The 17,955-nt window shown below is 42.4% G+C and overlaps 1 protein-coding gene across 8 annotated transcripts in view; it reads left to right on the top strand.

Annotated features, from left to right (window-relative positions):
• Window positions 1-17,955, top strand: part of CACNA2D3 (calcium voltage-gated channel auxiliary subunit alpha2delta 3) — a 1,117,495-nt gene that overhangs the window by 662,478 nt on the left and 437,062 nt on the right. For all 8 annotated transcript variants that reach the window (XM_061618250.1, XM_061618247.1, XM_061618248.1 and 5 more), the window contains exon 13: window positions 9,647-9,780. In XM_061618250.1, the coding sequence (XP_061474234.1) occupies window positions 9,647-9,780 (134 nt within the window). The remainder of the gene's footprint in view (window positions 1-9,646; window positions 9,781-17,955) is intronic.

Here is a 17,955-nt window from a genome sequence, read left to right on the forward strand (position 1 = left end):
ACTGGAGGACACTCTGCAGGGGAAGAATTGCAGGAGACCTCATACAACAGCTAGTGAGAGACTGAAGCTCAGTCAAGCAGAGGTGATGAAACTATGCCCACAGCAAGAAGAGAAGAGTAGAAGTGGTGGGAGACTCCCTGCTGCATGGGATTGAAACCCAAGTATGCCGAGAAGATCCATGGACTTGCCAGGTATGTTGCTTGTCTGGAGGACCAATTTGAGATGTGATGGAAGGGTTGCCATTGCTCATAAAGCCCACTGAAAGATAACCCTTTCTTCTCATCCATATGGGAATGAATGATACTGCCAAGCAGAGCTACAAAACAATCACATCAGACTTTGAAGCTCTAGGAAGGAACCTCAAGGACTTTGGGGCCTAAATAATTTTCTTGTCCATCCTTCCAGTAGTCAGAAGACAAGTGGAAAGGGAAAGAAAAATACTCCAGGTGAATGACTTGCTACGAAGGTGGTGCCGATGCGAGAGATTTGGATTTTCGGGTCATGGGCTACGCTTCCTGGAACATGGACAGCTGGCAAATGATGGATTGTACCTCACAAGGATTGGGAAGAATGTTAATCAGGAGAGCGCTAAACTGAATCCTAAGGGGGAGGAAGACGTGAATTTGGCAGTAATAACTAACAAAGGCTTGTGCACAGAAAGAGGAGCTGAGGGAACGGCTCTAATGGGGCCCAGTAATACTCTTCATAAAAATGGAGGAAGGAAGCCAGACCATAAATCACATGGACTCTGATGTCTGTAGAGTAAGGTGCAGAGTATGGGAAACAAACAGGACAAACTTGAATTCTTAATACAGGAAAGTAAATACGACTTGGTAGGTATAACTGAAACTTGGTGGGATGACTCCCATGAGTGGAATATTGCAACTGAAGGATATAACTTGTACAGAAAGAACAGAAAGAATAGAAAGGGAGGCAGAGTCACGCTATATGTTAAAAATATATATCCCTGCACTGAAGAACAGGAGGTTGAGCTTGGTAGCTCCACCAAGAATATCTGCATTAAAATTAATGGGGCAAGGAACAAAAGGAACATGGTAGTTGGAGTCTACTACCACCCACCCAGTCAAGGAGAAGATGAGGATGAAACTTCTGCAAAGCAAATTGCCAATGTTTTGAAGAGGCAAGATGTAGTACTAATGGGGGACTTCAATTACCCCAATATCTGCTGGGACACGGCCCCTCCAAGAAATTCCTGACTTGGGTTGGAGATAACCTTTTCCTACAGAAAGTGGAGGAAGCAACTAGAGGATCAGCTATCCTGGACTTGATTCTAACCAATAGAGATGACTTGGTAGATGAAGTGGGAGTTACGGGAAGTCTGGGGGAAAGTGACCATGCTATACTAGAGTTCTTGGTTTTAAAGGAAGCAAAACCTGAGAGTAGCCATACGTGTACCCTGGACTTCAGGAAAGTCGATTTTAATAAACTCAGAACAATGGTAAATAAGGTTCTGTGGCGAGCAACCCTCATGAGAAAGGGAGTCCAAGATGGGTGGGATTTTCTAAAAGAGAAAATTCTGAAGGCACAACTGCAGACAATTCCAACAAGGAAAAAAGGTGGAAGACAGCAAAAGAAGCCAAGGTGGCTTCACAGAAAGTTAGGGATTACCTGAAAACAAAAAAAAAGGATACATACAGGGCCAGACCACAAAGGAAGAGTACAGACTGGTAGCATGGAATTGCAGGGATGGCATCAGGAAGGCTAAAGCTGAGAATGAGCTGAGGTTAGCGAGAGATGCCAAAAGCAACAAAAAAGCTTTCTTCAGGTACATCCATGGTAAAAAACAGAGAAGAGAAATGGTAGTACAGCTGCTCATTGAGGATGGCAAATTAATAACAGATGACAAAGAAAAGGCAGAAGTGCTCAATTTCTACTTTAGCTCAATCTTCTCCCAAAAGAGGCTCTATGGGAAATGTGAAATTGAAGGGGCAGGATTGCAGCTTGAGATTGATAGACAAATGGTCAAGGAATACCTAATCACTTTGAATGAGTTCAAATATCCAAAGACCTATGAACTGCATCCTAGAGTATTGAAGGAACTGGCTGAAGAACTCTCAGAACCACTGCCTGTTATCTTTGTGAAATCGTGGAGGCTGGGTGTAGTGTCGGATGACTGGAGGAGGGCTAATGTTGTCCCTATCTCTGCAAAAAGTTTGGAGCAGATTATAACACGGTCAATCTCTAAGCATCTTGAAAATAATGCAGTGATTATTAGAAGCCAACATGGATTTATCAAGAACAAATCTTGCCAGACTAAGGTTATCTCATTTTGTGATCTCCCTGATAGACTGTGGGAATGCTGTGGACATAATATATCTTTACTTCAGCAAAGGATTTGACAAAGGGCCCCATGGTATTCTGATTAGCAAGCTGGCTATATGTGGGCTGGATGGAACAACTATCAGGTGGATCCACAGTTGGCTCCAGAATCATACTCAAAGAAAGCTTGACAATGGTTACTTCTCAAACTGGAGGGAAGTAATGAGTGGGGTACTGCAGGGCTCAGTCCTGGGCCCAGTGGTCTTCAACATTTCTGTTAATGACTTGGATGAGGAGGTGCAGGGAATGCTTATCAAATTTGCAAATGATACAAAATTGGGAGGGATAGCTAATACCTTGGAAGATGTAAACAAAATTCAAAGGAATCTTGATAGGATGGAGCATTAGTCTGAAAACAACAGTATCAAATTTTACAGGAATAAGTACAAAGTTCTAAACCTAGGAAAAAGAAACTAAATGCACAGTTATAAGATGGGGGATACTTAGCTCAGCAATACTACATGCGAGAAGGATCTTGGGATTATTGTTGATCACAAGCTGAATATGAGCCAACAGTATGATGTGGTTGCAAAAAAAGCAAATGCTATTTTAGTCTGCATTAACAGACGTATAGTTTCCAAATCGCATGAAGTATTGGTTCTCCTTTATTCAGCACTGGTTAGGCCTCATCTTGAGTACTATGTCCAGTTCTGGACACCACACTTTAAGAAGGATGCAGATAAACAAACAAGTTCAGAGGAGGGCAACAAGGATGATCAGGGGACTAGAAACAAAGACCTGTGAGGAGAGACTGAAAGAACTGAGCCTTGAGAAGAGAAGACTGAGGGGAGATATGTTAACACTCTCCCAGGCATTTTAATTTTCTTAACCATTTTAATCTTTTAATCCGTATTTTTAATTTTTGTCGTATTGTGTTTTTGTAGTGTTTTTTGTTGTTTGTTTGTATATGTTTTTATGATTTTTATTATGATATATTGTATTTTATCTTGTTTGTTCACCGCCCTGAGAGCTATTCTGCTAAGGGCGGTATATAAATTGAAATAATAAATAAATAATAAATAAATTCAAGTACTTGAAAGGTTGCCACACAGAGGAGGGCCAGGATCTCTTCTCGATCATCCCAGAGTGCAGGACACGGAATAATGGGTTCAGGTAGTAGGAAGGCAGATTTCAACCAAACATCAGGAAAAACCTCCCAACTGTTAGAGTGGTACAACAATGGAACCTATTACCTTGGGAGGTGTTGAGCTCTCCAACACTGGAGGCCTTCAAGAGGCAGCTGGACAGCCATCTGTCAGGTATGCTTTAGTTTGGATTCCTGCGTTGAGCAGGGGGTTGGACTCTATAGCCTTATAGTCCCCTTCCAACTCTATAATTCTATGTTCTATGATCTTTCATATATCCTGATACCAAGCTGTATAGGGCTTTGTACACCAAAACCAGAAGCTTGAACTCAGCCCAGTAACTAATGAGCAACCAGTGCAATTCTTTCAGCAGTGAGGTGACATGTTGGCAATACCCTGTCCCAGTGAGCAGTTGTGCCACTGCATTTTGCACCAGTTGCAGCTTTCAGACCAACTTCAAGGGTAGCCGCACACAGAGCACATTACAGTAATCTAGCCTGGAGGTTACCAGTGCATGGACAACTGTGGTCAGGCAGTCCCCATCCAGAAATGGCTGCAGTTGTCTTACCCGCCAAAGCTGGTAAAAGGCACTCATAGTCACTGAGGTCACCTGGGCCTCTAACAACCAGGATCCAGGAGCACCCCCAGACTACAAACCTGCTCTTTCAGAAGAAGTACAACCCTCAGGCCAATTACAATTTGGGAACTACTAATCCACAGCACCTCCATCTTGCTAGGATTCAGAGTCAGTTTATTGGCCCTCATCCAGCCCACCACCGAGTCCAGGCACCATTCCAGGGCTTGCACGGCCTCTCCCGATTCAGAAGCTACAGAGAAATAGAGCTGGGTATTATCAGCGTACTGCTGACACTGCACCCCAAATCTCCTTATGACAGCTCCCAAGGGCTTCATATAGATGTTAAACAGCATGGGGGACAAAGATAACTGACGTCTCTTATAAGAAGTTCTATTTTCATGAGAAAGTGGGATGTGAACTGCCTTCTCTTTAGTTAGTAGATAGTGTGTGGGGCACATTGCGTCACACAGAATAGGTGGGCTGCAGTGACTTTTTTCCATTTCTGGATTTTGACCCAGGGTATTGGGCCCATATATGGAGGAATAGGCTACTTTCTGTATTATCCAAAACCCCACATCATGAAGAATGGGAGAGTGGCTTCCTTTTATGCTCTGCATGGGCACTGAAACAGACATGTCAGGTTGATCATAGCGGAATCACGAAACTGTGAACTCCTAAATGCATAATGCAGTACAGTGATAAAATCTCTGGTGAAGCTACAATTCTGTCTGTCATCGCATTCTGTCCTGAGGTTTTCTCACTTTTCAATGGGTGCACACCACATGACATTCTAATGATTCACTTGCACATCCATTTAGTCATGGATTATTGCTTTAACCGCTGTTTGTGACCATCTGATGAAAATTACTCAATTTAAAGACTTGTCTTAATCAGCTAATATTGCACTAGGATTTAGCCTAAGTCACTGTATAAGAATCCTTTGAAGCAAGTTTTTAAAAGACAGTTTAGTCAACAACAAAGTATGTTAGCTTTTCAGACAGTACATTATCCATGCTTCATAAAGATCTAAGCGCAGCCATTCACAAAATATGGTCATGAAGAGGTCTTTTCCTTCCTCGCCTGTTAATCTGGCATATCCTTACCCAATCTCTAATAATGGAAAAATAAAGATTTTTCTTAGTTGCCAAAAACAAATAGCATATATGGCTCTGAACCACATTTTTGTGCTCTTTGGAAAGAATCTTTTGTTACCCTAATGGTTTCTTTATCACTTCCTTTTTAGCCTTCTCCATGCTAAAAGGTCCCAAATAAGTCTCCTTGCCAGCTTTAGGGTGTAAACAGCAGTTGCAGGAAGCATTTGGAAATAGCACTTGGAAGGCTGATAAACAACTGTTTCAGTATTTACTCTAGGGATCTAGTGCTTAGTCTTGTTTCCTGGCATGGGGGCCTCTCTTCTGGGACCATGCCTTAGACTAGTGGGGTAGCCACTGTGGTTTTATGCAGGTATTGCTGGATTTCATGTCTTATCATCTCTGACCATTGGTTATGCTGGTTAGAACTGAGAGGATCTGGAGTCCAACAACTTCTGGAGGACACCACATTGGCTAACAATGTCCTGGGAGTATCTAGGGATGTATTTTAGGCATCTTCTCGGTAGCTAAGAGCCATCTGATATACTTGCAGACAGGGCCAGCACCAAAGGGCAGCCAGGTCAGGCCCTGACCAAGGGCCCTGTGCCCCAGAGGGGCCCCTGAAGGGCTCCCCTTCTGTGATCTGCGGCCGGGTTCCTGCTGCAGATAGCAGGGAGGGAACTGCCCACCCGCCTGCTTGCTCATGAGCCTGCCTGCGCCCGCTTGCTCACTCTCCCACCCCCTGCTTGTCTGGCTGCTCACTCGCCCGCCCCCTGACCACCCACTCCCCCTGCCCACCTGCTCGCTTGCCCACCCTGCCCCCTGTCCCCCACCTGCTCGCTCGCTCACCCACCCATCTCCCTGCCTGCCCCGTCTGCTCGCTTGCTTGCTCACTCCCTCACCCACCCTCCTGCTCACCCCCCACCCACTCACCCCCCTGCCCACCCACCCATGCCCACCCACTCAGTAGGTAGGTAGGTAGGTGGGGCATGCATGTGTGCAGATGCCAAGGCCCAGGGCAGGCTGGTGCCCAAGGGCCCTGGCATGCCAGGCGCTGGCCCTGCTAGCAGAGGATGGACTAGGTGGTGTTCTTTGGCTTCTTCCCATCCCACAACATTTTGGTAACAACTAGATGGAGGAGTCTCATGAGTGGAACTTGAGCAGAATCAAACCTCTATATATTTAGATTGTCAACATCTCCTTTTATTCACCAGTGAAGGCAAGGAGGTCTTAGGGAATTTGACACAATATACTCCGCTAATTCTAATGGTGTAACACATTTGGCCTCAGCAAAACTAGTCTTTGGTTTCTACTCTGCTGTTACACTGGGTTTTCTTGTTTATATTGATGTTTTTCATTGTTTTATTGATTTTTTTATTTTGCAAGTAAAATTTGTCGTTATTTTACAGTAGTTTTTCCACCATGGTGGTCCTTTTTGGGTCAAAAGGCAAGATAGAAATCTTTCAATAAAATTTTCCAATAATCCTTTTTCTGTAGCTGCATAAATCTGGGAAAATTCTATCAGAGCTTTAAAAAATCAGATATGTGTGATCTACATAAGAGTAAGTCAGCAGAGTCTTTAATTGTTGGTTTCATTAACATCTCCACAAACATTTTCCTAAAGTGGCAAGAGCCTCATGAATTTCTCTGGTGCTCCATGGCATGTTAATTGCACCTGATCCCTATAGATCCTTCAGCATCATCACTAGCATACATTTCTTTCACTCATGGAATTGTAGCTTAAAGAGGATGTCATCAGCTACAACACTTCCAGATTCTTTTAGGGGGGAAATGGAGGATAAATGGAGCTTCCAGAGAGGAGTGAGATCTGATAGTGCCAATCCGCAGAGTCTCAGAAGGACTGCACTGCAGTCTAATTCTTGCATGGATGGGTAAGCCAAATTGTGTAGCTGTCATAGAGGTCATTGCCCCTAAAATCAATTTTCCTTGTGGTGATTTTCCCCTTGGAAGCACACAGCAGAGATGGAGGGTGTTTGAAAGATTTCCAGCTGACTTGATTGCAGATAGTGAAATCCTTTCTCTGGAACAAGATCACTGTGGAAATTCACACACTGAATGAGACCCCCCACTCCTACAACAACATGGTTCTCCCTCACATAAGTAGGCCATATCTTGAGGGAACGTGCTTAATGAGGCAAAGCGGCAACCCATTTTAAATACATTAAAACAGTCAAGACCCCAGATCTGCTACAGAATAGCATATGAAAGTTTTTAATGATCCTCCTCAGAGTCTGTAGAAGGGACAAAATATTACCAAGATCTTCAGATGCGCAAGTAACATTTTCCAAAGGTTCAGCATGCCAAATTTTAAGGGATTCAGCCATGCCTCTCCCTCAACAGTCAATTTCAACTGAAAGTTTGACAGCTGTAAAAATAAAGGCATACTTTAATGTTTTAGTTAGCCACAAACAAAAGAACCAGTATTAAACGAGTCTTTAGGAAAATAGTCTACATCACTATAGTAATTTGAAAGTCCCTTTTCTTTAATGTTAGTTTATTTAAATGTTAATTGTGCAGCATGTGTCTAGCAGTTTATACAAAACACTGAGGAAAGAGGCTGAAGAAATTAATCAACACATCAATCTGTGCAGGGACAAATTGGTGACAAGAAGCAGTTGAATCTTTTAGGTAATTGATCACTAGCTGTTTAAATATTGCTAATAAGGAATAAGAATGCCCAGCTAGATGTACTGTCATAGTATCCTAAATTCTGATGTTCTGTAGAAAATGGTTCACACATTACATTTAAGGACAGAATGACACGTTACACACATATGTGTATTATAAAAGCCGGCACTGACTTTTACTCGGGAAAAGCAGTCTTTGGAGTGGTGGCATAGCAGATATAGGGCACTTCGTTCTTTTCCTCACTACCTCTCTGCCCCAAACTGCACCCTGCCAGTTTCCTCTCCATTTTATTAATTTATTTACAGCATGTATTGGCAGCTCTAGATGTCTGGAAGGCTTACAACATAATACAGAAGTTAAAAATGAGTAGAAAAACAAGTAACAGTAAAAAGTAATAAAATGCAAGGGACGGTTTTTTTTAGAAAATATGTCTAATGCAGAAATGGTCAGATTTAAAAGGTTTAGGAAAACATCAGAAAGTCTTTGGCACAGAAAAGACAACAATGTGGGTGCCAGGTGAGCCTCTTTGGTGAGGTCATTCCATAGCTGGGGTGCCACAACTGAAAAGACCTTCTCACTTGTAGCAATTGCTGAACCCACCTAGTGGAGCACCAGAATAAGGATCTCTGAAGTTCTTAAGGCCTGGGTGGGTACATATGAGAAGAAATAATCCTTAACACTTTGAATTGGGCCCCGGAAATGGATTGGATGCCAGTAAAGATGATAATGCATTTTACTTATATCACTCAGTCCCAGTTATCAATCTCAGAGCCATATTCTCAACTAAAGAAAGTTTCTGGACTGTTTCCTACATACAGTGCATTACAGTAAATCATATGAGAGATTACTAGGGCATAGGTAATGGAAGTACACCTATTTCTTTCCAGGTAGGGTCATATCTGGCATATCAGCCTGGGTAAGTCAAAGGGGAAGGTTACTTGTGCCCCCAGTGACAAAGATGGATCTATGAGAACCCCAGACTACAAACCTAACCCTGTAGCCCCTGCTAGCTGCTAGTTGGCACAGCGGAGGGGAGAGATCAGGATCTTCTCAAGCAAATCTACTCACTAGCCCTGCTATGCCCTGGCCCTGGAGCACTCCATTTGGGATCTTACACTGGCTACCACTGATGGGAACACTGCTGCTGTAGCTTCACAAGAGCCCACACCTTTAGTGGGCATAGCAATGGCTTCATAGTGGTAGAGCCCCACTGCCAGTGGAAGGACATCTCTGCCAATTCCTAAACCCAACTACCATCATGTATTGGGGGCCAGGACTTCTCCCTAAGCCCAATGATACAGTCCACATAGTACTCTCAGCACTAAAGAGTTCTTCAGTTCCTTACGGCTTCAGTGGATGAGTATGGCCTACATTGTATGTGGCATGAGGCCAATGTAATGGGAACAGATAGAAGAAAAAAATGATAAGTGATGGCACTCTGCATTCTGCTTGAGAGCTACAATTTTATAGACTAGAAATGTTCTATCATTTATGTGTGTGAAGCTGGATACTTGGAATGGATGGTTCTAAAAAGTTTATAGAGCCCTACCATTTTTAAAGCATTTACCTTTAAGAACAAACTTCTTCCACTTTACTGTATCTTGCAGCTGAAAAACTGACTTGGAATCAAACAAATTAGGACAGGCTGTGCAATGGTGTATAATACTCTGAGGAATGGAACCTTTCAGGACTGACATATTATTTCACAGACTTGTGCTTTCACAAATTAATGCTCGACAAGACTTCTTTGGGATCTTTTTTGTTCTGGTCCTCCCCCCCCCCCATTTCCCATTTCTTGCGGTGCAAACTGGAGACAAGATAAGTGTAATTATTATACATATTCCACACTCGTTCTGTCTGCATGACCTCATGTTTCTCTCTCTCTGTGCTTTAAACTTCTACAGGTTTTTTTACTCAGATCTCTACTCTAGCTGATGTGCAGGAAAATGTTATGGAATATCTCCATGTGCTTAGTCGACCCAAAGTGATTGATCAAGAGCATGACGTGGTATGGACTGAAGCCTATGTTGACAACACTGTAAGTCTGCAGGAAGCATCATTTAATACATCCTGTTTATTTGCAGAACACCAAAAGGAACTTGGCATTGGTCTCATACTGCATTTGACAGTATGTAGAATGTCCTAAGCTCTTGCTTTCTTAACTGTGGATTGTGCATGAGCTGCTAAGATGTAGTTCAATTTACTTGAATTGACTAATTTCAGCTGCAGCAGTTACGGGGAAATCTATCATTTGTAGAGAATGTAAGGCTTTGTGTATTAAAATCCAGTAAATAAAGCTGCCATTTTGCTGCTCAAGCTTATAAAGTACAAATGTATGGTGTCAGCATAAATCAGCTGCTGCAAATAAGACTCATACAACTGTAATCACTACTAGGGATGTGCAGCAACCATATGATTTGCCTTGTATCTGTATATATTTGGAAGCAGCCTGATCTGTTTTGGATCTGCTCTGGCCATTCTGATTCAATTGGTTATTTGGGTCTGAATCTGATCTATTAAATCCAAAACTCTGTTTCACCCATTGACTATAACCGGGAATTTAAAATTGCTATAATTTTTTCCACATAACTGAATAAAATTTGCAGGCAAAGGAGCCCTTCCATTGTGAACTAAACTTGTCAAATTTCAGGCAGATCCATCCAGAGGGTTTTATGCAGGAAACCTTCAAAGTTTATTTAAAAAAAGAAACATTTTTTAAAAAAATTCCTGACAGAATTAAATGCAAATTGCAGGCACGGTCACTATTTCTGAGGGGACGATACCTACCAGTTTTCAGAAATATCAGTTTTGCAAGGGAAGTTTTTACCATTTTGGGTGAAGAAAATAGAAATCACGCTATTTATTTATTTATTTATTTATTTAACTAACTAATTTATTTCCCCCCTTCCTCCCAGGAGGAGCCCAGGGCATTCCCTCCACTAGTTTTTTTCTGGGCAATCAGTTTGAAAACTGGGGACATAAAGGAGATGTCGCTAGGTAAAAAAATCTGCCAAAGTTCAAACAAACATGCATTTAACATATTAGAAAAAATGAGGCCACAGAGGGACTGTTTAGGGGTTCTCTGATCCAGCTAGAGACACATTGTTAATGATGCAATTCGGCCTGGGTAATGTAAGGTCATGACCCAAATCACCCTGATTTGCCTTATTTTTAGTGGTACACACAGAGCTGATGCCCACCCCTAGTCAATACCAGTAGGCCAAAATGCAAGGTTATAGTTCCAATGCTATAAAGCAGAGGTGGGTAGCTTGTTAATCACTAACAAGGATACCACATGTATGAATGGCTCCTAATCTACGATATTTTATCTACATGCAATGAACTTGTTCTGCATACAATTTTCATGAATGTGGCAAATGTTCAGCCAAATCTGGTGGATATGTCATAGATTTAATTCAAAATTGCTCATTTCTAATTCAAGAGGTGGGAGGGGGGGGCAGATGAACATTTCCAGTCAAATCCCAACCAACAAACAAAACCAAAACCCAAAGACAACAACTTCAAGGTGAGTTTGGAAATCATATTCTGAATATATGTGTGTATATAAGCTGGTATGGTCAGGATTCCAACAGGAAACCTTGCAGAAATGCCTTGGGAGCTTTTAATATGTGAACAATGGATTTAAGAATGTAGGATTACATTTTAAAAAGGGAGATGCCTTTCATGTTGATGTTAAGTAGATATCCTTTCTCCTTTTAATATGTGGCCATAAGCTTGTTTGGTAGAAAACGTTGGAGCTTGTATTGTTTTCCAATGATACTACATTTTATTTTGCGTTAGTTTTGTTTTCAAACAATTTTTATGGTAAGTAGTAGATTATCTTGATTGTTTGTAGAGCTTGCAATTCTTTTAAAAATAATGCATTTCTAAACAGGGATAACCTATTTTGGGACCAGTCCTTACAAACATAGCTATAGCATGTATTTTTAGCTTAGTGTGACTAGTTTCTAATATTTATTCTAATTACCTGTGCATATTTTCTTTAGTTCTATTCTGTTTTTTGACCTCCACCAGAACTAGACAAAGCTCAGGCATCTCATCAGGTGAGCTCAGTCTCACTTTTTAAAAATGGTAAACAGATAAATAAATTTGAAATTCATTAGCCTTGTGCAAATTTATGTTAGACTTAGGATTATCTGTTTCTGGAAACCTTTATTAATATCCATGTTTATTGCTATGATAAAGGAACTGTGCATTTACACGGTGTTATTCTGACAAATATATGGATAGATTCTAATATACTTCTTGGTTCAAATGAGGGTTAAATTATGGAATTCACGTCTTGGTATTCTCTGGTTCTTTTTCATGAATTCTTTAGTGTGTGTGTGTATATGGATACTGAAGGGATAATAATTGATAGCTCTGGTTCCATAATGCTAATTGCAGTTTCCTGGCAGTAGATGATATTTGCTTAGACATTATAATGGGCTAATTAGGACAATCTATTCTTGAGTCTCCAATGATCAGCTGTCTAGCATAGGGTGAGGATGAGATAAAAAGAATCTACGCACACACACACATGCATTTTTATTTCTTGCTAAGGGAGTTTTGTAAGTGGGTAATGCAGAAAGATAACTCTTCTAGTTTCTTAAGAGCAAGGAGGACCATTCAGAAATTCCTCCTCTGAATTGTGTGGTGATTTTGTATGCATAGAATCTGCATCCGAAAGGATCAGGTAGCAGGTGATGTGAAAGGCCTCTGCCTGAGACTCTGGACAGCCATTGGAGGCTGAACGAGCTGCTATAGCACATATGAGCAAAGAATCTACCCAGCTAGAGTTCCATGTGCTGCTGCTGCCACCAGCCCTACCTCTTGTCAGCCTCGGGATACTGAAGGAGCTGCTATAGCACTGTCAATCAGAGTAGATAAATATTGGGCTAAATTGACAGATAGTTTCACCTGCTGTAAACCAGTCTTAGTGTGGCCAACGAAGTTCTCCTTGGAGAATTTCTTCAAAGGTCATCTGAAAAGATAGGTGAGCATTTAAGTCGACCTCCCCCCCATCTTTCTTGGGGGTGGGTCACAATCTGAGCAAAAGAAGAATCCTTGGCTTCCTTCCTCTCTGTCCCCCAAAGACCCCCTCCTGTCCCCCACCCACAGGACACCCTCCCCACACTTGCTGGCTGACAGGGATGGCCACAGTAGCAGTAGCAGTAGCAAAGGGGCTGGAGAAGGAGGATGTTGATTCCTTCTTCCCCCTTCCATCTCCATGGCTTTTAGAAGCTTTTATTCATTAGCTTTATTAAATCTCTATCCTGCCCATTCTCCCAAAAGTGCCCAGGATATCAAACCACAAAGCAGCAAAATGACACATTTGAAACATTTATAATCATTAAGGACACCTAAAAGCATTTTAAAACAGTCACATATCCTCACAGTTAATAATTTCAATGGTTGCCAGGGACACCACCTTTCAGTCATCAAATGCCTGAGTGATCAGGAAGGTTTTACAATTTCTCCTGAATGTTAATAATGAAGGAGACAGGCACACCTCATCTGGGGGAACTGTCACAGAGAAGCCCCTGTCATTGGTCAGTGCCAACCAGGCAGCACTCAGGGATGGAATAACTGCCTCCCGTCTGGGAGGGAGGGAGGGAAAACTCCACACTTTTCACTCTCTGCCACTGCTAGTGTTACCATCCCAGCTTGTCTATAAATAAACTGAAGGTGGGTATTTTGGGGTGGTGGAGAGGGGCAGTCATTGAATTATCAAAGCTAGAGATTGGGAAATGCACCAATTTGTTTCCAATTCAAGCTAGGGAGAGAAATAGGATAATTGCTGAGCCAATTTGAGCAGAGCTGGGGGTGTTTATACATTTTTACTTCATATGTTCATAGGAAATATCTTGCCTTTGTTTGTTTGCTTAAAAAATATCCTTCCATTTAACTTTACATTTTTTCCCATAAAACTGAAATGACTGCACCCTTTTTCTTAAGACTCTGCCTTTGGTGTGTTCATGCTTTCAAAGAACTTTGGGATCACTTGTACAGTTTGGGTATTTAAAAAGCTTGAGCTAGAAAGGATTCTGGCTTGTCCAGAGGTTCAGATAATATTTACTCACACATTTCCTAGATATAAAGTTAAATGTTGATGGTGGAAGTTTCACCTCCTGTCAGACCCAAAGATTAACTATACTGTTTTGGGCAGTTTGTGCAACTTATGCAAGCCATTCTTACACAATATACAATAGCAGCTTAGTGATATATACAGCCTTGTCTTTGTGCAAGTCTCCCTCTTTTGTAATGTTAGTCACTTCTGAGCATCTACAATTGCAGTGCCATTTTTCATAATTTCTTTAGCTATCTTTAAAACTGATTTCTTCAAGTAACATTGGAATTATGATGAGCCCACTTATCATCTGTTTTTTACTGCAACATTTGGTGTGGCCATCAATAACTGCTGACTACCTCACATTTCGTATGAAGCAGGAAAAGAGCTGATAGTGTTCTTTTGATTGTACCTCTCACTTGATTTAAGGCCCTGAGAGTGTTATTTTGTGTCTTGGAGCTGAGTGGTTAGTTATGTGAAATGACTGTTGCATATCAGCTGTCCTGAAATCTTATTGTATGGATGCAGTATCTGTCAGTAGAAGGCCTACTGGAACTTTATAAACTTAGCACTTGGTAGCTACTAATTCAACAACTGATAGGGATGTAGCTCAATGGTAGAGCATCTGCTCTGAATGTGGAAAGGCCCAGCTTTAGTCTCTTAACATCTGCAGGTAGGGGTGGAAAGACTCCTTCTCTGAAACCCCGGATTGCTGTCGCCAGTCAGTGTAAATGATGCTTAGCTAGGTGGACTGTTGGTCTGACTAGGTATAAGACAGATTCCTATATTAGAATCAGCCTTTCATTCATTTTCTTCAGAGCTTGGAAGATTACTTTTAAAAAGTAATAAATTACAGTTACAATTACTTGGCCCAAAAAGTAGTAATTACCGTTACAATTACAATTGCTCTGAAAGTAACTGATTACTTTACTTTTTCTCAAAAGTAATCACTACAATTACATTTCAGTTACTTTTTTAAAAAAACTCCTACAAGGTGCTGGCCTTGGCTGCTGCACATCTAAGAAGCCTAAAACAATATTAAAAATAAACACACACACCCAGGGGGTAGTAGAATAAAAAATTTTATCTGTAAGATTAACATAATGGCATAACAGAATCTCACATCCCCCCAAGCAATGAAGATACCCCAACACTTGAAGATTAACATAACGGCATAACAGAATCTCACATCCCCCCAAGCAATGATGATACCCCAACTCTTGAAATCAAATTTTACACTTGAAATGCTTTTATAATATGTTTCTGTTATGTCTCAAAAGAACAAGATGCTCAAAGAGCATGTCAGACAAGGAATGTCTTTTTACAGTCATTACGTTGCCACCAGTACTGAACAGGCGTTCTACTGCGGCACTTGAAGGCATGCCTGTGTTGTGCTGCAAAAAACACCGCAGCACACGTGGAAAGCCATGGAGTGATGACACTTCCCTGCTGGGAGACCTCAGGTACCTCACCAGTTCCTCCTCAGCAGTGTCCACTGCTGACTTCTTGCCCTGGGGCAGAAAGTTAAAGAAGTCATCTTCTAAGTCATCTCCTTCCTGGTCTTTATCTGAAGACTGATCACTGTCCTCATTAAGTACACCCATCTTTATTTCAGCTTTCAACAAGGCTTCCATTGTGTATCTAAGAAAGAGAGAGGATATGTTAACACATATATGTTAGGAAACCATCATCTGCTCTTCATTTCCTGATGCTTGTCATGTCCCCTGGTTCAGGGTCCAGCCTGAGCCTGTGGATGATGACATGGAAGGTAGAAAGGTGACCAAGTCACCACACTCATGGGGCAGCACAGCAGACCCTTAAGGATTACCTGCAGCAACCCAAGGTTGTGATGAGGAGCCCCAGGAAGAAAAGGCCCAGCCCCTGCCTACCACCTTAAGCCCTCTGATGCCTCCCTTGAGACAACATTTCCCTTGGAGTAATCCACCCAAAGGGCTTCCCTAATGTTCTTACTTGTTGGTATGGGTGGTGGCCTGACACGATTCCAGCCAATCTAGTTTGAAGCGAGGGTGTAGGCAGGCTGCCAGAAGAAGCCTCTTGTCCTCCCAGATAGCTGCAAACCACTTTCTTAGGGCTTCGCGCAGATTGCAGAGCGTTGGTAGCAAATACCCCATGAACATGCCGTTCTCCCGTTGCAGGATATCTAGGGACTGGGCTAGTGGCTCCATAATCTCTGTGTATTCCTGTACCACTTCAATCTCAGCAGCTGTGATCCTGGACAAGGAGCAGCGGTCCATTATGGCATGCATTTTTAGTGGCACAGTTGACAGGAGCTCATGTAGTTGCTTCAACGCATCAAAGGTGGAATTCCACCTGGTCTTATTCGGTACCTTCAGATACACACCACATTGCGCACGGATATACTCAGCAATCTGTGCTGACTGGTTCTGCTTGGACCACAACTTGCTGCACTTTCCCATTAAGGAACGAAACTGTTTCTTGAAAGGACCAAGAAGACTACTTTTGGAGGAGTCAGAAAGCATGGCCTCTATGTCTTGTGTTGCCACAAGGTGTGGTGGTAAAACAAAATCCTCTCCTGAGTCTGCAGCTTCTTCCTCTGCCTCAGGTCCTGTGTCCAGGATCTCACAGATAGGCACAAACTCCACCTCAGCCTCCTCCTCCTCCTGGTTATCACCATCATCGTCACTGGTGCCTGCAGCTTCCACTGGTTCTTTGGCCATGAAAACTCTGAACGCTTTCACAAAGTTGGAGCCATTGTCTGTAGTAGTGCACATAACTTTGTTGTGGATCCTGTACTGCACATGTACATCATGCAGTACTTTTGAAAGGACATCGTATGTATGGCGCCCCTTCAGACGCTTACAAGCCAAGGCCCCGACCTCACGTTTCAGGGTAGTTGGGTTGATCCAGTGGGCTCTTACCCCAAAGTAACTCTTCTTGCCATTGGTCCAACAATCTGCAGTGGTTGCTATATATGCCACAGCACCCATTCGGTTTGCAAGAGTTTCTCTCATGTGGCATGCTCTCTTCTCAATTCTGTCTCTCAGAGTCTTGGCACATATGATGGTGAGATCTTTGGGGAGTCCAATGCGAACCAGATTAATGAATGATGGTTTGTCCACAGTCTGAAGTGGTAATGTCTCCTCTACAATGAAATCAATGATTCTCCTGTCGAGATTGCTCTGGGTGACAGGCTCCCTGCCAGATCCCCACCTCTCAAGGGTTGTCTGCTGCTGCTTCAGCATTTTTGGGGAGGGGTGTCATGCATTGGTTCAGGAAGGCCACATCTCCTTGCCTTTATTGCTTCTTCAATTGCTCTCAGCTTCTCAGGGTGTGCCCTCTGAGGAAGAAGAACAAAGCATGAATCCAAGAAAAAATGGAAGAGGAACTTCACAATTTAAACATAAATAGACAATGGACACTCTTTGAGGACCAGCATGACAAAGGCTTACCTCAAAATGTTTCTTCACATTGGATGAGGAGGAAACAGCTGATCTCAGATTTTTGTTCCTTGGAAGGCAGTAATTGCATCGTACAACAACATTTTTCCCACTCTGGCTCACAAATGTACAAGCTTTCTCAAAGCCAAACCATGGTACTTGCTGTTCTGCAGATGTGGCTGTGGGCAACTGGCACTGCTTCATGCCCTCCTCCTCCTCATGCACAGGGCCTCCTTTCTGAACCTCACTTTCTAGTTTTGCCTCCTCAGGATCAACAAGCTGTGACTCAAGTGGCCGCACTGACTGCTGCTCTCAGCAGCAAAACCTGCAACAGGTGTCTCTGTAATAAACAAGAGATAATGCTCCTATATGGGTGAACTTCAGCTGTGATGTGCCCCCATCTCTTCCCCATGCTGCAAGATCCCCCAGTCAGAGTGGAAGTAAGCAGGTCGATAGCACAATTAAAAGAGATCCTATTTGCATCATTTTTGCTCACTGAATAACCCTGCCTGGGCCAGTCTAACCTACTATCTCACAGGGTTGTTGTGAGAACAAAATGAGACTAGGGTTCAAATCCCCACATAGCCATGAAGCTTACTGGGTGACCTTGGGCCAGTCACTGCCTCTCAGCCTCATGAAAACCCTATTCATAGGGTCACCATAAGTTGGAATCAACTTGAAGGCGGTACATATATTTTTTATTTTGAATATGATGATTATGATA

Source organism: Rhineura floridana, chromosome 3, assembly GCF_030035675.1.
Source record: "Rhineura floridana isolate rRhiFlo1 chromosome 3, rRhiFlo1.hap2, whole genome shotgun sequence".
Classification (NCBI taxonomy): domain Eukaryota; kingdom Metazoa; phylum Chordata; class Lepidosauria; order Squamata; family Rhineuridae; genus Rhineura; species Rhineura floridana.